The sequence below is a fragment of the Corvus hawaiiensis genome, chromosome 1 (assembly GCF_020740725.1).
Source record: "Corvus hawaiiensis isolate bCorHaw1 chromosome 1, bCorHaw1.pri.cur, whole genome shotgun sequence".
Classification (NCBI taxonomy): Eukaryota; Metazoa; Chordata; class Aves; order Passeriformes; family Corvidae; genus Corvus; species Corvus hawaiiensis.
Genome location: NC_063213.1, coordinates 38,053,928 through 38,078,169, shown reverse-complemented (window position 1 = coordinate 38,078,169; position 24,242 = coordinate 38,053,928). Strand labels below are relative to the sequence as shown.

Below are 24,242 nucleotides of genomic sequence, written 5' to 3'. Positions count from 1 at the left end.
GTGTGGTGGCCAAGAGCAGCTAAAAACAACTACTTAATGCAAGGTCTTGGGCATGGCTGAAAGCACCCCCCCCACCCCACAGGATCTTCTGAGAGAAGAAGCAGGAAGAATGCGCGGCTCCCTCCACCCAGCCCCAGCCCTCCCCTGCATAGTGCCAGAGCTATCAGCTTGAACCTGCCTTCAGTGCAGGTGATTTGTTTTGCTCTATTGCCAAGCAGACAACAGGCCCACTTCCACCTCCACAGAGGTGTTCTTGTGAAAGGCCTTGCCTAACAACATTGCAAAAATGATGCCAGTAAAGACTAACATGGAGCTTTTTCTACTAGGAGGTATCCTCTATTATCTCTGAATTCTTGCCCCCAATTTCTTTGGGACACACACAAAGCAACAAAATGCTGGTTTGTGATGTGGCCTTTTTGCTTGCTCCTAACACACATCTCTGGGAAGTAAGACGACATTACTAGCCATCACAGTTTTGTTACAGTCCCACAACTCTACCTCAGGGCAGGAAACAAAATGGAATTTGGAGATTCCTCCAAAACCAGCAGTTAACAAAATCTAGTAATTCCCACAGCTTCAGGAACAAAGGGCTATTGTGTCTCATGCTCACATGCCATGGGCTTGGTGGATGGGCTAAGTCAGATCTCTCACTCTACAGGACTATTAATTTGCCACTAGAGCTTCCAATCAGTTCGCTTTTGATAGGACAACTATACCCAGTTTTAATTTCCAGCTCGTGGTCTACTTCTAGCTTTGCCATTTCTGCTATTAAGTAATCTGTGCATGTCAGTCACACGGCTCAGTGCCCTTTGGAGCCACTCCAAGCCTCAACTGAGGTACAAAGATGAATCCCCAGGTAGCCCAGAGTAGCACAAAGTACTCCTGGGAATGGGTACAGACATCTAGCATTCCTCTAATCTGAGCAAGGCCATTGCACCTAGAACAGCTTATCAGTCAGCATCACTGTTCAGAGATACAAGGCAGGTTAAATGATTTATTTCCAGGAGATGAAGTCTTAAGCAAGGGCTAGGAGTGGAAGACTACCTCTGACATACAGCCTCACAGAAAGAGGTTCTGTGAGAACAGGAAACAGACCTCTGCTTTTATCCCATTGCCTTTCTTCAGCTTAACTCTCTCCCTTGGAGCTGCTGTTAACACCTTAGAAAAGGAAGCACAAGCTGCAGCAGCCTTCTCAAAACCAGACCACACTTGGACACAAGTGGGCTGGAACAATTAGGTCATGCAGAAGTAAAATTTGAAGTCTAGAGAGGTCTACTCCTGTGAAGTCTGGCTCAGCTGCCAGCAAACGGTAGTAGGGGAATACAGGGGCCCGTGGGTGATTTGAACAGAACAAGTCCTCCTTTCTGTTACTGATATAATCTGGGACTGGCTGGCAGCAGACCATTGTACCCTAAAGTCAACAGCTCCCTTAAAGGCATAACAAAGATGTTGTCAGTAAAGACAAGCATGGAGCTTTCACTACTAGGAGGTACCCCACATGATCCCATAAATACCTTCCCCTCTGCTGGCATTAAAAAAAACTAGAGGGAAATTAAGAGTCAAATGCAGTATTCTTGATGCTGCCTTACCTATGATGGGAATACTGCAGATAAAGATTAATAAAGTGCTCTAATCTGGTAGATCAGTAGCTGAAAGCCTCAGCCAGGTAAAGTTTTAAATCTGACCTTTCTAAGCAGAGCTGATCTTGCAGGAAGTTGCATGCTCAAAAAAAGTAATTCCAGTGAAACAGAGGCACTCAAGATGCTTGAGATCTGGAGCTAATACATCTCAGGAAGGGATTTCTTTTCTTGGGAGAAGGGAGGAGTCAAGCAGGAAAAAAAGGAATAAAGCTTACTAAGAATGTTAACAGCAGACATTATATCTAATTTCTTTGCATTCCTTCCCCCCTCCTTTTCCTCCCGTTCTTTAAAAAACAGGAGCAAACTTGCGAGTTAAGGATTCTGATCAATGCAACATGTTAGGAAAAGAGAGCAGGAGGTCAAGAGGAAATGATTAATCCTGTGCAGAAGACTGGCAGGATGGGTCCTGGAATGGCTTACCAGAACAATGCCCCCACTAATAAGCAGGTCAAAAGACCCTTACAGTGAACAGAAGCCCCAGTTACACTGTACATTAATATTCTTCCCTTTACCCAAAGTTATATTTGTTCATTAAAGCCACATTCAAAAAAAACCCCAAGTACTGAATTAGAAGACAGGTGAAAAGTTGTAGTGCCAGACACAAGCAGGAAATCTGAAAGCTAAAGGATTACAACTTAACAAGTCAAAGTGTAAAGAGCTCCACTGTAAGCTGGTATTTACAGAAGGCCTTGGTAAACTGAGGAACAAGGCAAGAGCCCTCTATTAGATTTCACACTGACTTTGTGTTCAACTAATGCAGTAGACCAGTGTCTCTTCTGATAAAGACTGCTCTTCTGTTAGTGGTATAGTTAAAGGTGCTGAAGAAAAAAATCTAGGAAATTCACTGCAGGCAATACTTTGGACTTGAAGGTGCACATGGTTCAAGGTTTACTGCAAGAAAGAGTGGTTTAGTACTGTGGTCTCATGGTATCGAACAGAAGCTATTCAATCTGAAGAGACTCCAAATTCCAGTAATTATCCCAACCCACACCACTTCTCTAGTTTAGGCAGAATCACAAATCCCCAGGGCTGCACTGTGGATGCCGTTAGGGGAAGTCAGCTCTACTTCCAAAAAGATTCTGAACTTACATGAAGCATTTATCTGTTCTGTGATGCAGCATCCAGTACAACCTCAGACTTGAGTTCACAAATACACAGTAGAGGTTTCACAAGGGCTTCAAGGCTGACCCAAGCAAACCCACCTCTTCCAGAGCCACCCCCCTTTCAAGCATCCTCCCAGTTTAGACAAGCAAGCATCAGCACCAAGTAGTGCCACCACAGAACCAATCTGAAGACTACCCTGAAAACTTGTCCATGGTCTATAAAGGATTAAGTTGCTCATCAGTCAGCTCAGTTCGCTAATACAGCCTGTTGTGCTGATGTTGGGAAAGTGACAGGAGTACAGCTACAGGTGTAAAAGCTGGTGCTGATGTACCAGGCAGTGGCAGGAAGAGCCGGGCAGAGAGGAGAGGGGCCGGCGTGCCCCTCCTCCCCGGCACAGCAGCAGCAGCAGCAGCGTTGCCCTTCGCTCGCTGGGGCCACCGCAGAACCAGCGCCTGAAGGAGCTGAGTGGTGGGGAGGGAACGCCCTCCGGCAACAGCAGCAGCATCGCTGATTGCCTTTGTATCAGCAAACAGCCTCCATTTTGAGGAGCTGGAGGCATTCAGCCCAGGCTGGAGAGGCCAAACTTCAGCTTCCAGTGATGGCAGATTCATATTAGCGCTGACAGAGTATTGTTAATGCCCTCGGTGTTCCCCCCAGTTGCACACTACTCCTGTGTGCAGTGAATATTTATCCTCCCACCTCATGCCAGACGAACAGGGCTGCACACAGAGCTACGTATGGGCCAAGTGCGGGGTTTTGGCAGTGAGACCAATCCTGACAGCGTGATATGACAGAAACTCAAAAATTCCTCAGCTTTTAGCAAACTGAAAATTAAAGTAAGGGCTGATCATTAATACATTAATCTCCAGCTCCCCATTTTTTCTGCAGGGGAAAGACACAGGCTGTAAAATGGGACATGAATTTCATATCAGGGAGGTCTTTGGGCATTAGCAGGTCGTTTCAGACAGGGAACTCCACACCTCTCAAGAGAAGTCTGAAAACAAAGCTATAGCTTACTGAGAGTGTTTGGACTCAGAGGTCTCCACAGCTCTCTTGGCTGAAGACAAAATCTAGCTAGTGTACATGTCAGCTTGTGCCAACACTGTTAAACCCACAGGCACAGCCTATACCAGTTTGTGACCTCTCTAAGGTCTGCTGAGAGCCAACAGATGTCAGGCCACTAATTTTTATTAAATCGGTGAATTAAATTGAAATCTACCCCCTCAAAACTGGAAGAAATTGAGTCAGAGTTATTAAATTCACTTTTTGCAAATCTATTTTCCTATTTGATCCAGCTTTTCACAAGGAAACACATATCAAAAGTACTCCTTTTGTTCTAGGAGTAAGCTACCCATTCTACACCAAATCCTGCAGCATGTGTCATGAGAGACTGCTTTGAGGTAGAGACTGTCCTTACAACACATCTAAGAACCAAACTTCAGAATCTTTGTTCCAGAGCACAAGCTGAAGCCACCTCAGAGCTGGATAAGGTTCTATGCATCTCTGCACAGAACCGTAAGTCAGTCTGCAGCAACACGAGGTTAATGGAAATTAAAGCTCCAGTGAGCTGACCTGCTCCTTGTGTGTGAATACCCAGGACAGCCCCGTGCGGCTGGCTCAACATGCCAAACACAAGGATGTTAAAAAGCCAAATAATTGTTATCTGAAGCTCAGAGCACGTGCTGAGTTCAGCGCAAACATCCATTTTGCTCTGCCTCCCCACACAAAAGCCAGGAAAGTGGATTCCAAAGTTCAAGCACTAACTACAGAGGAAATGCTGAAATGAAACAGAAAATCTCACTCTAGCAACATTTTCACAAAAGTTAAAGGACTGGGTTCTTGGACACCCAAGTCACACCAGTAACATGCCAAATACTTAGGTTGCATCTCTTATATGCTTATTTTCATGACTAAAAACATCACAGCTAGCAATTAAATAGAGCTCATGCGTAAAACTATTCACTGCAGTATAAGCCTATTAAAAATGAAATGGCTAATAAGTTCTTAAACCAGTAAAAGTAGTAGCAACCATTATTTAATCAAGGGATAATAGGAACTCTTAAAAGAGCAATTTCTTCTGCTATTTGTTTCTCCTCTGTTCCCTGCAGTTCATTATAAAGATGCATTTTCCAGTGTGGGGGGTGGTAAAAGCACTACTAACCAAAAGTTAGCACCTCCAGCCAGACACGCATAGGTTGTGATGCAAAAACATCAGCATGTTCTCATGCACTAACACAGTCTCCTCTTATTTTGTGTGTAACAAGATATTGTCACATCGGCAAATCCATTTCAGCTATGGCTGAATTTTATGAACAGGATCAAGTTGCATGGCTTCCCCCCACCCAGCTGATGAACCTTTAAAAACCAGAACCACCACCCCACATTTTTGTAACTGCATTCTTGACTGGCAAAGACTGTCATTGTTCCAGCCTTAATCCTTCACTCTAAAAGTATCAGATGAGTCCCCCCAAAATAGGAACTACTCAGTCCTCCATCTGCCCCACATAATTACTCCTCTTTCCCTGACATTCACCATCTTTTTCACCACAAAACATCAAGCACTGCTTAGGTCCAAAATCAGTTTTTAATGCTGTCCCTTTTAATGCAAGTACAAAAGTTCAGTCTGCCATCAGTGTAAGTATTTATGGACTTGCAAACCTCCAAATTCCACCTAGAGTCACACTATTCTCTTTGAAACTTTTCCCAATGGCTGTCTCAAAGCAAGAGCCCATAAAGAGTTTATTTTATCCAACTAGAAGCTGTGTGAGGGGAATCAGCCTTGTGAACACCACCATATTTAACTCGTTAGACTTTTTTCAAATGTTTTGGATTTTGACCATTTCAGGGAGGGAGGGGAGAGGAGGCATTTACCAGCACCAGCCATGATTGATTTAAAAAGAGTTTAGAGAAACAGGCAGAAGCAAGTGCAGGGCTTCCTTTCAAATTTGAAAAGAAACATATCTTGTTGTTGGCCCTCCGGTCACAGTCAATGCTGTTTTTTCTTAGGACCATCTAAACAAGACAGATGTAGCCAGTATCCAGGCAGCAGCTGAAGCCTGAGCACTAGAAAGGCTCTCTGGGGTGGGGGATGGAGGGGAAAAGAGGCAGAAGAGAAGGAGGAAGCCATTTGGCTATAAAAAGGATCTTTCTTTCCTGTTGAAATGCAATGGTAAAGAGTGTCAAAATGGCTTAAGGGTGGGGAGGTCAAACATGTTTTGAGATGTTAAAAACTCTTAAGCTTTGTCAAAAAGGCTGAAAAAAATCCTTAAGGTAGGTTTTTGTTCTTCCATTCAAAATACTTAGCCATCATAATAGCCGCGAGCAATTCTGAAATTTCTATTCACTTTCATCACAAATTAGCCAAAACTATTCAGTTAACATTTTATCCTAATGAATCTGCCACTAGAGAAACACTTCTGAAAATTACTGTTTTCCAGTAATTTTTAGATACATCATATTTGCCAATCCTTCCTCCCTTCAGCAGGCCTCCATTTTAAAAATCCACCACTACTGCTTATACAGTGTGACTAACTCTGCACTAATGATGCTGAAAAACAGGCACTAAATAGTATTTTCATTAATGCCATAGCAGCAGCACAATACACCTTTAATCTGTATGCCATCAAAACTAAACACAACAGAGGGTTTTCTGCTAAACAAAAACATTTCAGTAACTTCCATACTATCAAATTACTTGTCATTTAAATCCAAGAATGACATTTCAGCAGTTCTAAACCTTGATTCATGAATCCAAACAAGAAGGCTTAAAGCTTGTATAGTAACTGTCACCCTTTTCTGTTACTTCACTAAAATCTACAAGAAGGAAGCATATAGCCTGCACAGTGAAGCTTTATTTGCTATGGCTACAGAAGGTCTTTAAAGCTCTGCAGCTTATTTTCCACTTTGTACTGCAGTAATACCAGAGTTTGTGTCTTTTTTTTTAATAAGGTATTTATTCGTATGAAATAAGAGCCACTGGAGTACTGACTGGCACCCCAGACACCCCTCCTCTCCTACTGATGAGGAAGCCAGGCTCTTCATTACTCTCTCTCTCAGGCCAGTCACTCAGGTTCTTCTCTATAAAGTCTCTCCCACAAGAGACTCCAAAACACCATCTCAGAAGTTATATTTGAAAGTTCATTCACAGGAAATTGGATTTACACCTGCCTCATTTTTGAGATGTGCACAGAACAGGGATACAACAGTGGAAAGCTGCTTCCCCACCATGACCTCCCACCCCCACACCTGAAGGGGCTGGGGTAGGGGATGTAGGAAGGAGACTACCTTTGAGAAAGGGTTTTGAGCTGCAACTTATGAACAGATGCTGGAAACCCAGATCCTTTATCACCATTATGGAGCTTAAGTTACACGTCAAGAAATTAATTCCCGTTGCTAATATAGGAGTCAGGATGTTGTTAGCATCCTGACAATCCCACTCAACCACTGAAGTCCTCTCATGTTCTGTAAGCACCTTGTCTCTCTCAAGTTTCCACATTCCACCAAAACTTGCTGCTTGAGGTGGGGATTGCACTAACTGGTATTACAGCTCTTTGGGCTATGGGTGTCACTGCTTTGCACCAGGATTCTCTACAGGAAAAGTTCTCTGAGAAATGGCACATCAGACTTCTCTCTCACATGGGCAGGTTTTAAGTAGGAGTTCTTCCCAGCACTCACTGGACTGGCTTGTTAGAGTAAAAGCCAGCGTTGGGGGTGTTCCTCAAGGCTCATTTAGTTTGTGGCAGGTTAACTGTTGAAGAAGTTACCCTTCCGTACCTGTTCTTGAGAATGAAGTTCACTGCACAACCAGACAAACAACACTGGATGTTTATAGAAAAAGACAAAGCTGGTTACAGCAAGAAAAGGCTTTCGGGTAGAAGCATAACTTCCCTCCTGACTGGGAAGTGTTATGGAATTAAGGGTTAACTATTATAACCCCCCACAATATAGGGAATCCTGAAGCTGCAATATTTTAGACTACTCCTCAAGCCAGCTTCACTAAAACTGATACTGGAAACATTGTCAGAACCTAACACAGCCTTTTTCCCCAAATGCAGAATTCAGCATTTGATCAACATAGTTTTGACCAAACCAAATAAAAAAAGATCAGTAGAAAATACTTTGTCAGTCCCTTTTAATGGCACAAAGGCTGAATCCCTTTTGTGCCAGACATTACTTTCAGATGCCAGCACTGCTGCCAAATTGTGTGGTCAGCTAATCTAGCAAGGGCAGAAGTCTACCTTAACTTAGTATATTTTTAAGGGATGTATACTGCAATGGGTCAGAGTTGAAAGTCACTTGACCAAGTAATACTCCATGTTTTTGTCCCAGGGTAGAATCCACAATTACTAGGGCTGCCATAAAAATCTCAAGTCTACAGTATGGTATATTAAGGCTTTCACTACACCACCTCCTAATTATTCAGAAACACTGCACCAGAAAACATCACAAGAAACAATAAGGTTGTTCAGAAAGGCCAGGATATTGCATAGCCAAGAGGTGGCAGTGTTTCTATCTGGTAAACAGGAAAAAGACTAATTGTTTATAGCATTCTATTTGGGTAGGAAGCCTAGTGGCATCAAAGTGATGGACTGCAAGAGGCAAAGTTTTTAAACTGCTTCTCTCCCCCTTTCAGCTGCAGCCCAGTTAAAACTGAATATCCTCTGCAGGCACTACAACCAGTTACTGGTCAAAGCAATTGCCTTAAGAAGCAGTAGTATACTACTACAAACATTCTAATTAGAGTAATTGAATGCATCTAGACAAGAAGGTGGCAGTATCTAATGCTTTAGTAGGCTCCTATAAATGAAAGCATTTTAAGACATTGTCTATGCAATCGTGGAGATATTTTTAATTGATAAGAATTTTCAGATTTATATTAAAAATTGTAGCTTAGACTTACCACAAAAAAAAAAAAAAAAAAGGGAAGAGTAACTGTATAAATCAGTACTTAAATTTCACTTGGCATTTAAGCTAGCCTAAGGAAATCCCAAGACTGCCTCACCTCTGAATTTTTAACGTGGTTATTGAACACTGGAAGATGAAGTTTCAGTTCACATGTTCAGTGCAAAGGTCACAAGCTCTGCAAGACCATGATCAGAAACATTCCAGGGCAGTGTTGCTTAATTCATGGCAACAGCTTTATTTAACAAAAGCACTCGAGGAATGGTTTCCCTCCGTAACTCCATATGGGATCAAACACGAAACAAGTCAGCTTACTCCAAGAAGTGGCTTCTTTGACCGCATGAGAGCTGGGTGTTTTGAGAATTTGTTTTGGCTGGTTTTGTTTCTTTTTGTTTGTTTAAACTTTGATTTACAAAGCTCTTTCATTCTGAAAGCATTTTCACCTAGTTTTAGCAGAAAAGGAGCCATGGCATACGTATTTGACAGGAATGTCTCCCCTGCCTGGAGAAAAACAGATACATGAAATGGGGAAAAACAACCCACACACCACGATACTCTGAGTCTTCCTGATCTAGGAAAGTATCTTCCAACAACAGCCATTCGCTCCTTAGCGAAGGACTAGCAACGGTTTTCCTGGGTTAGACAGGGGTTTCTGAAGAGGAGTTTCCTTTCTTCGATAATAAGTGTAGCATTTTATATCATTTCACATCATGCTGCTCAAAAAACTTGTGCTACTTTATTAGAGTATGTGCATCCAAAACAAGTTACTAGATTTAGAGCTGTGTCAGTCACCTTTGATTACTTCCCCTTACTACCTCCCTCCTTCAGCAAGGGTTTACATAGCTGTCTGTCAAAGTATCTTTGCCACAGGAGCCAAATGGAAAACTGCCCATCTACATCCAAAATCTGAACCTACTAACACAGGTGTCAACTATTTCTTTACACACACCTTGAGGAAAATTATTACCAGGAAGCTTTGGAGTAAAATCATATGCCACTACATATAATGAGATAATTGTTCTCAAAGGGAAGAATAAACTGCAAAAAAGTGACAATAGGATAGAGTTATAATGAGGGAGGTACTCATTATCCCAAGTAGTTTGTTTGCTTTCCATCCCCAGATAAGCCATATACAAATCTATCTGAATTCTGCAATAAGGTTAACACTGTGTTCTCATATGCTGAGGAATACCTGGATGAAACAAACAAGATTTCCCAAGACAGCATTCCATGTCAGTGAGTCTCTCACCTGCTGATAGCACATTTGGATAGCATAAAATAATCTCAGCTGGGAAGTATCACTATTCTATTTTTTATTTTGGTCTTTGTTTTGACATGCAACACTTCCTCTTTCCAATCTATCCCCTAGCTAGTGAAAAGTGTTTCCTTTTATGCTTCCTCCCTGGATGGTGTTAAAATGAATTTAAAATTCAAACAGTAAACACATTGATGAAAATACTATGTTCTCCTGTAGACAAGATGATATTGAATTTCATGGATTGTATGATATTTTCAGTTGAGACCATGATTTTTTCTGTTGCTTATATTAGAAAACTAATATTAAAATAATGTAAGACAGGACACTGTCAAGGCTTCCCCGTGATAATTTAAAAATTAAAGCAGAAGGACACACTGTAGACCAGCTACTCTAAAATAAATACTAAACACCTTTTCTTTCTTTTTTCCTGAAACAGTTGTATTGAACATTGGCGAAGACAAAACAGCAGTTCTGACAGGGTACTGGTCCAATACATTATTCCTAGATTGATTAACTGTCAAGATTTATATTTCATTTAGGAGAAAATAAGTTGGTCTTACTATGCTAGCCAAACCCTCATAAATACTATATAAAAATGTTTACATACACACACTGACACTATATAATGAAGGCAAATGAATGGCAACAGATAAAGTGTATTACTGCGAGGAATGAACACTTGTGACTTGCACTAGCAAAAACCACAACAATTTAAAAGTTGTTTAAATTTAAGAGATGCTTAGTCACAAGAATGCTTTATAATGACATGCACAACTATGGCTTTCACCAAAAATTCTTTCAAAGCATCCATGTTATTCAACTTCAAAGTATAAGGCAGAGCTAAGGAAGGAAATGAGATGAACAGGTTTGGACAAGAGAAAGGGACCTTCCATACATCTTTGGTCCACACCATTGAGGAGTTTCATCAGCTGAAGCTCCTTAGCAGCCCCTGTTCTCTGCTGACTGGCATAGGCTGGCATTAAGAACAGGTATCAGAAGTGATATCACATACAGAATAAAAATGCTATGAATTGTATTTACAAGGATGTTAACTGAAAGGTGTGACTTCACTCTAAGAAACTGGTTGCCAAATGAGGCAGCTGAGTAACTCCTCCTCAAAGTTCTGCAGCTAGACAAGCACTTGGAAACCAATTAAAATAAAGCTATAAGTAGTTTAACACCCTAAATAACTTCTACAACTATAAAAATGATGGTACTCTTTGAAGAAAAATAAGTTAATTGCTTGCATCTAAGGACTGAGATATGAAAATGAAACTATTAATTTTAAAAATGGCTCAAGTTGATTTTTTTTGTTGCAGTTTGTGAAAGTAAGCTCATGTTAACACCTGCACTTTTAAATTATGGTTCTCCTATTTGTTCTCTCAGTGTATAAAATTTTTTGGCATCATTGCTGAAAGACCAAGATAGGAGCACTAGTAAAGACTATCAGTAATCACGTACTACTTGAACTCGCTTCACTGGCTCAGGAAAGGACTGACAAGGAAGCGTTCCAGTGAAAGAAGAGCCTCTGGATCTAAGCCAAGCCCAAGTATGCCACTACAAGCTCAAGTGGCCAGCCACAGAATCCAACTACTCCAGTCTTTGCAAAGACATGCTGACCTTACCTATATCCAAGTCAATGCCAAAGTCTCCTACAAGGGGAAACGAAATGTACACGTTATATTAATTGTAACTGCAGTGCTTCAGAACTTCCAGCAAAATCTCTCTAGTAGTTCTCTAGAAGATGTAGCTGCCTAAATCATAGAGAATTTTCAATTATTACTAGAAGGTATCAACATGCACTAACCATGTACCAATATGTAACAATATATGCAATGAAGGTGTACAACTGCTCCCTGGAAATATTATTTGAAGAATAAGCCACTTGGAATGAGGGGCCCACATGTACCCCTTCAGGTTCGGAGGAACATTGCCTTAGAGATTTACCACTTGTTTTGGTAAGGGACAAAGAAATTGGGCTGACTTGACACAGCTGCTACTGAGGAAGAGTTCAGATTCAGAGGTACATAATGAACTACTTTTGACAAGATGCAAAGATGGGATAATAACACCTTTGCCAGAAAAGCAATAACATGAAGATAAAGTCTGTTTTGACAAGACAACTGTCTAAAACTTAGGAAGTTTATCAAATTTGTATGCATTGGGAAGTGCATACAAACAGAAAAAGCACCTCTCAGGAGTGTCTGGAGGCTTGGAGTGGACAGCCCTCCAGCAAATTGCCAGCTACGCAGTAAAAGCCAGCTCAAGACACTTCAGCCTTGCTTCCACTTAGCCCAGCCTACTTAGATTGCCCGCTATGAACCTCCCTATGAACTGTCCCACCAACCACCACTCAGGGTAATTCATGCTTCATGGGCAGAAAGCTCAAGGGCCATACATTAGTTATCTAGCAAGAAGCTCAGAGCCCTTGAAAAAATTAGTAATGCTAGAAGAGAGCAAGAGCTACCATGAAATATTGTCAATTAGAATACATGTTGTCTAGAACAGAGAAAAAAACCAGCACTTTCATGCTAAGAAAGGGCATGTAGTACCTTTTGGAACTCTGTCAACAGCCACCATTTATAACTCTAATCCAATTCTTAATTCTAATCTTATCAATGCTTTCATGATATTGGGGGAGGCAGGGATTATTACATCCACCCCCTCACTGAAAATTATATTAAGTACAAGAGGGGAAGAAGCAAGGAGCGTATTAAATTTTACTCCCATTACCATCTTAGTACATACAAGAGCAGCACTAGAAAGACTGGGACCTCAGTGTTCTAGGAATTCTTTTGTACTTCATCCTTTCCAATTCCCTGATGTTTTGTTATTGTTGCTAGTTTGGTTGTTATTTCTTTCAGGGTAGAATCCACTCCAGACCACTGCCTGATCTTTCCAGTACCAATTTTTTTATTATAATAATTTTGTCTTTTTTTTCTTCCATAAACTGTCCCTCCTTTCTTCCCAAAATATCTGCCCATCCATTTAAAAGCCTTTTAACAAAAGTTAACACCAAATATATCCTATTGGGACACAGTTGCAACACTGTAGCTGCTTCTCCAGTAACTACCCTGGGGAAATTATTTTCCATTATTTTAGTCTAGTATTCAATTCAACTAAGCTCTTTTGTATCATTATCTGCACAATAATGTCCACAACTTGCAAGCACTTCAGTGGGAGAAACAACCATTTTCATTTTCCCCTACAAATAACCACTTCTCTGAAGGGAGACTGGTTCTCACAACAACTTTAGCTGGCTTGCTGATCAGTCACCAATTAAAGAAAATCTGGTTTCCAATTTGCTCATCTAGCCACAAAAGCCGTGTTTGGGACACTCAGCCGGCTCATTCGGCAACCGGTTTCTTAACAGAGAAGCCATGCCTTTCTCAAGTAACATCCTTGTATGGATCAAGTATTCTTGAAATTTGAGTGACTTTGTCTAGCAGGCTGCAGACCCCCTTCACGCTCCAACTTCAATGTATTAAATCTCCAGTGCCTTTGGGCACACCATATATAGCGGTGGGGGCGGGGTGTGCTGCAGGGGGCTGGAATTTAACCCTTTACCAGCCCTGCTTTTAAAGGAAAAAAGAAGGCTTGGAGGCATGATGCTCCTTCTTTCCATGCCCTAAGAAAGTTCTTACTCAAAGTAACAGACCCACTTTGCCTCACAGATACATGCACTTACTAAAACATCCAGGAACTATATAGTTGACTTCCAAAGCACAGCAAGACACAGCAGCAGCAAGACCCCAGGAGCTACCTGATCACATTCCCTTACACCCTCCACCACCTGACATGGCATTATTCAAGGTTACAGAAGACCAGCAATAGTAACCTTGTCAGGCAACCAGTACTGACTGACTCACTGGTGATTCACAGAGCACACTACCAACCCTGACAAGACAGCAGCATTTCTCTACTCCCTGATGCAGCACCAGGTTGGATTACAAAGCTTAAGGGCATCCATAATGCAGACAGCTTTCAAGCTTTGCTTGCACCCAATATTTAAGGCTAGGGATTTTTATTTTCTACAATAAGATGACAGTGTGAATAGCTGAGTAAAAAGAACCACTGAAGTGAAGAGGGAGGGAAAAGGGGACGATTTGAAGTTTGATAGCTGACATTTTACCCTAAATAATAGTTTGCCTTTTGTTAACCAAGAGGAGCTGAACAAAAGGCTGTATAAAATTAGTTTTTTAGCATATGTCAGCTACTCTGGACAGCAAGTACCTACACATTCAAAGAGAATCCACAAAACCCAAGACAACATGGGACATGGAGAAGATACAATAACAAGCTCCAGTACTACCATCCGAGAATCCTGCTGAAGTTTGATTGCTGAATTTGAGATCCCTGCCAGCCTTTTAATCCAGACAAACACAGCGTTTGGTAGCTCTGCACATTCACAATACCTTGCCCAGCAAAAGAAAGTATTTACAGTAGATGGTAGTCCATAACAACACTGACTAGCCACAAAATGTATGGGGTGGGCATGTAATACAAACGAACAACTGAAAAAGATAAGGTTTAGCAAACTTGACGGAACACCTTTAAATATTTTGGTTATGCATGAAGACTAACCAACATTAGAGTGAAAATGATACAACACAAGTTTAGCTATTACCTTTAGCTCACTAAAGAACCCTTCTTCCCCACAACACAAATTCAGAGCATTTGCTATTCTCACATTCCTGGAAAGCACTGGTATGAGAGCAGCCTCGGTGATTGCTTGTGTGATCTTTGGAGATAATACTGTAGTAACAAACAGGAGTAAAACATACCTGCTGAGGTGACAGCAGTAGCCTTTGGCTGGGTTAATCTGTCCACTTCAGAGATGAATTTAAGACAATTCACGTGTTTCTTCAGTAGAGATCATTTCCTCTATAGCAGTCAAGGCACACCTCAGAGTCCCCAGAATTTTAAGTGTTCAACTCTGAAAAGTGACTTGCACCCACTGCCAGCCCAACAGGTTTAGAGCTTGTCTCAAGTCACTTCCCTGCTCCTGGGAGGTAATCCATTTTCTCCAAGTCAGCACCAGTGCAGAGGCATACAGCACAAAGCATGCAGAACCATAAAACAATAAGCATTTGAAGTTTCCAGTTCAAGTCTTAGTCACTTCAAAAATATTTCAACCACGTATGAAGGAAACTGCTAACTAGTCATCATCCTATCCAACAAGTTCACCATCTGGGGTTTTAGAAATGCATATTACACACTCAAGAGAAATAACAGGAATGGAGCTCTTATTTCTTAGAGCTTAACATGTAACTATGAATTAATTCTTGTGTCAGTATTGCACACATATCCAAGATGCCTGAGCAACACAGAACATATATTCATGAGCCTCATCCGTGAGTACTGTGTTTTATTCCTTTTCATACTGTGCTATACAGCTAGAGCATTCAAAGCGGGCCAACATTTTTAGTTGCTAAAAAAAGATTAGCAGCTATGGACTCTAAACCTGAAAAGAATTTATTTTGTTGAGGGTTGATAGCAGAGGAAGAAACAAGTAGCTTAGAGTCAAAAGAACTTTAGAAAAGAAGCACACTACTGTCTTAGCCACATAAAATTTCTCTTCTTTAAGATGTTAGGGCAAAGATAAAATAATGTCTGAGGTGACATTACATAGTAAAGAAGGTTTTGTACTCAAGGTAGAAGTTGGCAGATAGTATTGCTCCAATTCCTTAACAGGGTTTTCTTCCATTTCTGTGACTTGATTTGGATGCACAAGCTTAATTTGTTACAAGGACCAAACCCATCCCACCCACTGAGCCCTTCTTCAAGCACAGCCAGGGAAAGGAGAAGACAACCCAGGGAAGGAGCTGCAGCTGAGCCTGTGAGGAGAACAGCTGAAACAAAGTCAATATGCCTAATATATTTTAGGATCAGGGACATCCATTCCTTACATTAACCAGTACTTGAACTGCCAAGCAGTAGCCAGTCCCATTCCCATCCAGTATTTCCACACTTTAATTTAAGACTTCAAATGATAGGTTAAAAGCATTAGTAAAAATTATGTACTACGTAATTATGATCCAAGATTATATTTGTAACTGCTCTACTGAAAGTGGATTACAGCTGAAGACAATAAACCTCTTCTGTGAAATCTTATCTGTGGTAACATTGGTCTTGCATTCAGTGCATTGTTCATGCAGCTTAAGATCTATGCCCTCAACACATCATGATTCTTTGTCTCATGGAAAGACACCAACAACTTTGCAGGAAGGAAGGGAGTATGAGAGGAAAACTAGGAAGAGACTGGGTCAAGACAGTATTGAAAGAGGAATGATACCTCCTCTACTTTAAAACAGAGGAACTAAGTAGTTTTCCTTTAAGGAAGCATGGTCTAGAAAGCATGTTTACATGCTCTGAAGATTTAGCTGAAAGGAAAAACTGCTACACATGAGATGCAAGATTTCATCACTAAATGGAAGCAAAAATTCAGCTAGACCTTCTCTCCCATTTACAAGATGCTTCAAGAAATCACTTTTAAACAAAACTGTAATTAAAAAATTACAGGTATACAGTAGACTAGTTTCATGCCTATTTATTGTATGCACATCTCCAGTTGTATGTTCTCAGAAAAAGTCACTATTAACCTCAGAGGTCTATGCTGCAGCCTGCAAGCATTAATATCCTTACATACAGCAACACTCTTGGTTTTACAAATACATGCTCTCAGTAAAAATAGTCCATGAAAGGTGCCTGAACATCCAAGGCATTTCTGCTTCTTCCAGTTTTTACTCACTGGAAATTGTCTGAAGTCATGTTTAATTAAGCCAGTAGTGTAACAATATCATTATCACCAGGAGAAAAACCTGACAACTTTGCTGCGTTTACCCTAAAATGTTGAGTGGGTTTCAACACCAGTCACAGCACAGCAGGGGGGGTTTGGATTCTGTCCAGTATGGTATCAAAGCTGTTTTAAAACCCAAAGTTTTCATTCTCTTACTAAAGAGAAGGAGTTAAATAAAAAGACTTCTGCATGCAGGGAAGAGCCAGGACCTACAGATGTGATGGAGGCATCTAAAGGGAAGGTAAGGCAGGGTAATCCAAGAGGTTTAACAGCTGATAGCTGAACAGTATTTGTAAATTTAAAAATATTGTGAATTTAGAGATTATTCCAATCCCTTATCATCCTAAGGATGTTAAATCCACATTCCATAAATCACATATGAACAAAATAACTCACTACCCTGCTTTCTTCATCAGGAAAAAATTAAAAAGGAAAACACAACTGTCAGTAACCTAATCTGAAGCACTGCCTTCAGATGGGCACCTGTATGTGCATTTGACATCAGAAAAGACACAGTAAGTATGGTAAATGAAGGCTGCATGAGTACAAAGAACTACATGCAGTTTCTTACGTACCCTGGAAATACGAATTTCTCTATCTTGTGCACAAGGATCACATTTTAAGATGACTGCCTCAGGATGCACTCTTAAAATCCTTAATCATTTTGTTAGGCGGCAAAACCCTTAATCATTAGAAAGAGAAACAGCAAGAGCCTGTATCACACACTGCAGTTTCACATAAATAACCCTTGAGCAAGAGATGGAGAACTGGAACTGGGAACACAGGCATACTCCCTCTGCATCAGCCAAGTGCTTTGGCGAGACGTGTGGGTGGATGGCACTGGGAGCACCTCGGAGCAAAGCTCAGCATTTGGCAGTATGGAAAGCCATTACACAAAAGCAACCCCGTTTAACCTACCATTCCTGTCTAAGGACTCTATTCCTCCTCTCCCCTCATACCAGTTCAGCCTGCAGTTAAAATAAACTTTTACCAGTGGTAGAAAAGGGGAAAAAAGTTTTCTGTCATGTTAAGTGAGTTAAATTGGCTCACAGAAGCATCTCCTGAGTGCACACAGCCTAGCCTGGTGAGAACAGAAGAGGAAGTGAGATCCCCTATTCTGAGTAGCCGTGAGATGTTAAGACAGCTTGCTCCCTATTGTGAAACCACAGCTTTACCCTACATTAGAGCAGCTTAGACAAATTCAATCAGCAAATTTAGCCAAGGTACCAGATAAGTAGCTTTCAGTTCAACTGACAGATACGCAGTTGAATGTTTTCCCCTATACATGCACAATCCTCCAAAAATTGCATTTTTTACAGTCTGTAAGACAGTAAGAAGGAATGCATTTTATTTGTAATCTAAAAAGGTAAGAAATCCAGGAATATATGCAGCCCCAGAATTCAACATAGCAATCTAATTTTACTGAGTCTCCATGGGGCTCCAATAGCCCCATGAACCACTGCAACTCACTGAAAATGGCAAAAAACTTCGGAGTTTGTAAAGTAATCTGATCAGTTAAGAACCTGACCAAAGACAGAACTGATGCAAGGAAAATGAAGGAACAGTGTGTCTAAGGGCAGGGGAGAAAGACCTTTAAAATCCTTTCTTGCAATGGAGGGAGCTGTGGCGCTACAGGGTTTTGTCTTGTATGTTTTGGTAGTCCATGAACCACTCCTAAAATGGAATCTGTAGAGCAATATGAGAACTAGAAGGGTCACACACTGTTAAGATGACTGAATTTGGCAACTCCACACTTTCCCTAGAAAGTGTTAGAAGTCTGTTATTGAAGTGTTTGGACCATCCGCCACTGTTATCATGAAATGATATTAAAGCACACAGCAGCTGAGCTCTGGCATAAATGAAACCCCAGTTATTTAACTTGCAACTTGTGGCATTTTCCACTTTCTGCAAACTCACTTGAATCCAGAGAGTTTATCAGTACAAGCCAAGTGTCCTATAGCTGTTCCAACATTTTCTAAGAGCGTGGTTTCGTTTGCAGACTATTAAGACTTCCAAGAAAAGAAAAATAGAGGTGCTCTTTCAGTCACATGAAACAATCAAGAACACATTGACATATCAGGTAGGATATTTGATTTAATTATGGGTAAAACTAAAGTAAAATCTTTTTCAAGTCCTATTCTAGTTGATTTTATAGTAATAACATCTAGTTGCTACAGTAGCATTGATAGTTCTGTCCATACAACAAACACTGCCAGACAAAAGAAAATTATCAGGGTTGCAACACCTTTACTTTTGTAGAATGCTTTGAAACATCTGAGATTAAGCATTTCCCCTGCTGCCATGATAGCATTTTACATCAGACTGTGAGGTTCCCAGCGGTAAACCACCAGACTGGGTTTCAACAGCAGCTCTGTGACAAAGAATTGGCTTTTGCTTCCCCCCCCCCCCCCCAACACTTTTATTCACTTTCTTTCATGCATCACTGTAGTATCTGCAGGCATTGCTGCCCTAAAAGCAGTGTTCGGGGTTCTCTTTAATGTTTGCCACTATTGTAACAGTCAATATTCTCTGTTACAGAGACTGCTACATACTCATAGCACACAACCAGAGTCAACAGCTCAACTGAGACCAGAACCATCTCGACTAAAAAGACACTATGCCAGACATCCCAGTTAAGAGCTGAAATCTGCATTTCTCTGCATTAAGAGGATGAGCAACTACACTGATCTTGTCTGGCAAATGTGTATGTGTAGTCTTGTTTTGAGACTTGGAACACCCAGTAAGTAACCACCCACGGTGCTATTTCCCTTCTCACTTGAGGGAGTCTCAAAACGGAGGTGGAATGAGGAAAAATTATGGGGAATGGACAGTGATTCCCAGAAGGAGGGACGGAAACACCAGAGAGGAACAGGACCAAAGGTAACAAATGAGTAGCAATATTAGGACAGGAGCATCATGTTCTAGGCAAGGAGGCACAGAATAAGGGAACCAGCAACTTTTGTGCAGAAAACCCTCAGAGATGGGGTCAAACTCCTTATAACTGATCTCAAACAAGGTGAGGAGGACATACCCTGGCAAAGGAGAACTCTGCATTTAAGAGAACTACTCTTCCAGCAGCTTACAGATGAGATCTGCCTATGCCTGCATGAATTAATCTGAGGGAATATCCTGCTCACCAGCTTTTCTCACATACTGAGCAGAACCAGAGTTTTTAACTACTAATATTACGGCTACCATTCCTGCCTTGCATTTTAGGTTTGTTTTTACACTATTAGCCAAACAAAGTACTTAAGTGATGCACTAAGTACTCTCCTGGAAGGCTGCCTTTCTATTATCGTGCCTTTTATGAGGCTGTAAATAGCATTCTTAAACAAGCAATAACCCTCACAGTTTTGCAGCCACCCTTTCTCAGAAAAAAACTTGTACACCTCACCCATATTTTTAGCCAAAGCAAGAAAGATTTACAGGATAAACTGTTCCTAACAGTCAGTCTCTCCCAAACAATTCCCCTTGAGTGAATAATAAATACTTGCAAATACTGATCAGGCACAACTGCATTAAGGAGCCACCAAAATGCACTAATCAAGAACAGTAGTAGATCATTAATTTGCAGAATAAAAGCCTTTCTCAACAGGAGCTGAAGGCTTGAAAATGCTTACTTGTTTTAAAACAATTTCTAGGTCTACAGGATACAGGAACACCCAAACCCAATCCTTTAAGAGGTGTACTCTTTTCAGAGTACACTGTTGAAAGTAAAATTATTTATGTAAAATAAATTAAGCTTTTTCAGAAGTTACTTCTAGAAAAGCTGTACACTTTAAGCAAGGCTAGAATACCTTTGTTCCACTTGCAATTTAAGCTTTTAAGTCCACAAAATACCTTGGAGCTCCTATCCCAGCTACTCTTTTACTAAATGATGGAGAATATATCACATTAGAAGCTGGATATTCTATGCTATGGCCAAAAGCCCTCAACTGTTTTATTTTACACACTTCAAAAAGAAGTGTGTAAAACTACTCGCCCTACTGAGAACACAAAAACTAGAAGCTTTCTAGCCTGTACCACAAGACCAAAGTTATACTCCAAAATGAATGCAGAAAGATGGCTTTTTTTAGCGTCTTAAGAACATCATGCCTTATTTCAGTCTAGCATTCAGTATTACACGTGTGCTTTAGGAAGCCCACTCTTAGGGAGATACCGAGATACCACAAAGAGCTGTAAACAGCCCAGCTGCCATAACGTTTCTGGGTTGGTTTGGGTTTTTTTGTTAAAAACTTGATTGTTCCTCAAGCACACTTCATGTCTCCCAAATGTCATTTTAAGGTCTTTTTTTTTCCACAGAATTCATACATTCTGTCCTCTGACACTAGCAACTTCAAGAAACACAAAACCTGACCTTTCTGGAACTATTTCATAGCTATGACAACATGAGAGGAGATAGAAAAAGCGTCCCTGAAAACTGAAGGCATCACCACATTTCCCTAGGCTAAATGCCTTCATGTATCAGTTAAGCAAGCATCCCACAGGAAACTCTTGTACTACCCCTGTCCTCAGGCAGGTTTTCCCTGAAGCCCCTTGTTGTGCTGTCCAATTTCATCCTGGGAGGAAACTACCTCCAACGCTGGTTACTGGAAAATTCCAGCAAAATCCCCCTGCGCTGACCCCCAGAGCAAAAGGGGAAAGTCAGCAGATCGCCATTTTCCAGCTTCAAACGAAAAATCAAGTTTCAAACTATCACAGCAAGAAACTATCCCAGTGAAACTTAAGACACTTTCAGTACATTTTGAAGAAGCCACTGCCTCTTAAGATCTATGAAACAATACTTAGGGTCACCAGAATCAAAACTTGCAAAGCCAAAGCGTTTTAAATTAACACCGCATAAAGCAAGTTCCTGTTTTTGCATCAGTAGATGTTTGCCACCACAGAAGTAGACAAAATGTTGACCAAGGGCAGGAGATGTAGCTGGCATATGCAAGCGTGAATATATCTCCTAACTTTTTTGCTACCTTTTATTTATTTATAAATAAATAATCAAAAAGGTGTCCTTTTCTCAACACAGTTATCTTCCTTCCCTATTTATTCGTTTTTCTTTCTCTAGTGGGTTACACACCGAACACGGCTGTACAAAGACTCCACAAAACAGTTTAACTCAGCATTGGGGCTCTGGGGGGCCCCAAACCTTTTTCTCTTGCATCTCCACGAGCCCGAGGAGCTCCCTCTGAGGGGCACAGCGCCCGCAGCAGCCCAATGCCCCCACTACAACCCGCTCACGGGCAGACCGGGGCTCCGCCAGCCGCCTCCGGGGACAGCGTGTCCCGCACCTCGCGGAAGGGCCCCCGGCTCACCTCCTCCTCCTCCTCCTCCTCCTCCTCCTCCCGGGCGGCGGCGCCTCGCCGCACGCCCTCCCCCGGTGTGCCAGCGGCTCCCGCGCCCCGCACCGGCCCTGCCCCCCGTCCCCAGCCCCGCGGGGCGGCAGAAGCGCCGCGGCCGGTCCCCGGCGATGCGGGCGGGGGCCCTCTGGCGCCGGCCAGGGGAGGGAGCGCGGCCGCCCCTTCCCTCCCTCCCTCGCCGCGCACCGCGCTCACCTCGTCGTCGTGGTGCTGGCAGTAGCTGGCCCGGTCGGGGAAGACGGAGAGGATGTTGTACGGCGAGGCGGGGTAGGGCGGGCTGAGGGCGAGCGGCGCGGCGGGACCGGCGGCGGCGGAGCCGGCGGCGAAGCGCTCGATGAAGTGGTCCTTGGTGAGGCGGACGCGCTGGTGCGCCCGCACGCAGTTGTCGCACAGGTGCTCCTGGCAGTCGAGGCAGCGGGAGCTGGCGGCGTTGCCCTCGTCGCAGGAGCTGCAGCGGGGCTCGCCCTGCCGGCTGTGGGGCCGCCGCAGCAGGAGCGCCGCCGAGCCGCCGCCGCCGCCCGAGGAGGACGACGACGACGTCGAGGAGGGCGCGGCCGAGGCTGCGGCGGCGGGCGAGGAGCCGGCGGCGCGGGGCGGCCCCGGCGGCGGGCGGCCGTGGTGCCGGTTGTTGCCGCCGCCGCCGCCCCCGCCAGCGCTCGAGCCCGCGGCGGGGCCGGCCCCGGCGGCGCGGCCGTTCTTCTGCTCGTCGGCGGCGGCGGCCACGACGACGACGTCCAGCAGGTTGCTGAGGAGGAAGTTGGAGGAGGGCAGCGCGTCCATGCCCGAGGGCTCCGAGATCACCACCTTCTGGTCGCAGATGGGGCAGCGCAGCTTGAGCGCGTCCCCCGCGCCGGGGTGCCGCTGCGCCTCCAGGCACTGGCGGCAGAAGGCGTGCAGGCAGGGCAAGACGTGGAGCCGCCGCGGCGGGCCCCCGCAGGAGGAGCCGCCGCCACCCCCGGAGGAGCTGGAGGTCTGCGAGGAGGACGAGGAGGTGGAGGAATTGGACGAGAGGGGAGCCGGCGAGCCGCACATCTCCTTGCACAGCGGGCAGATCTGGAAGTCGGACTCGGGAAACGAAGCCATTTGCGACGGGCCTGACTCCCCGATGGGGGGCAAAAACGTGTCTCTCCTTCCTCAAAAAAAAAAACAATTAAAAAAAAAAAAAAGCGTGGGCGGAAAAACAGAGGCGCGGGGAGAAGGTAGTTCTGCGAGCAGCTTACGAGCAAGCTGGCATCGATCAGTCGTTTTGCCAAGTGGGATCGATGGGCCGGTTTTGCAAATACGGTGTCATCGATCCGGCGGTCTGCAGGGAGCTGGGTCCTCTCGTACCTCGCTGCTGCCGGGCTGGCTGCTGCAGGGAGGGGGGAGTATTTTTGGTATCAAGGTGTAGCTGTCCCGTTCTCCCTCAGCAAATGGATCCTCTCTTCCCTCTCATGTACTTAACCCCCGATCCCCCGTTGCATTAGACAAATTGCATCGATTCTCGGATCGGTCAATACCTCACACAGTCTTCTCATCTCCCCCTCGGGTCAGCAGTTTGACAACGTGGTTTGGTTACTTGTCTTCTTCCTAAACGGAAAGTGCATGGGCGCCGACCGCCCGATCCCCGCCGCAGCCAGCGGGGACCGAACTCCGTCCGCGGGGGCTCGGCTCCGGTTCCCACGGCCTTAGAACCGGGTCGGGGCGGCAGTGCAAGTCCCTCTCGGCCGGGCGGGTGGGGGGCAGCAGGGGCTTAACTCAAGTTTCGCTCTTTCTTCTTGGGGCGTTGGGTTTTTTCCTCTTTTCCTTTAAACCTGTGCTTGTCGGGGGGGAAGGGGAAATTTCGTTTCAGTTCCCCCCTCCACTTTTGCAATCCAGAGCAGCTCTAGGAGAGAGAGAGGCACTGAAACACAGTGGCCAGGCAGACTTCTCCGGCTCCAGTCTTCCCCCGCCGACGCCTGCTCCACCACCGCATGACTGGGGGGGTGGGGATGGAGGGCGGCGTTGGTACCCACCCCACCGGCAGAGACTCACGCTGGCGGGACGCGGAGGAGAAGGAGGAGATGGGAAGAATAAAAGGGCTCCGAGGGCGGCCAAGAAGGGCAGTCCTCTCTCTCGCCTCTCCGAGTCCCGACTCCCGCCGGACGCCTTCCTTTACGCGGGGCTTCCCGCGGAGGGCAGCGCCGAGCCCGCAGCAGCCCCGCCACACG

At 43.7% G+C, this 24,242-nt stretch overlaps 1 protein-coding gene across 1 annotated transcript in view; it reads right to left on the bottom strand.

Moving 5' to 3' along the window:
- The window catches only part of TRIM71 (tripartite motif containing 71), a 56,637-nt gene extending 33,291 nt beyond the window's left edge, over nucleotides 1-23,346 (bottom strand). Inside the window, exon 1 of the mRNA XM_048301229.1 lies at nucleotides 22,249-23,346. Coding sequence (XP_048157186.1) covers nucleotides 22,249-23,136 — 888 coding nt within the window. The 5' untranslated portion in view covers nucleotides 23,137-23,346. The remainder of the gene's footprint in view (nucleotides 1-22,248) is intronic.
- Nucleotides 23,347-24,242: the final 896 nt, after the last annotated feature.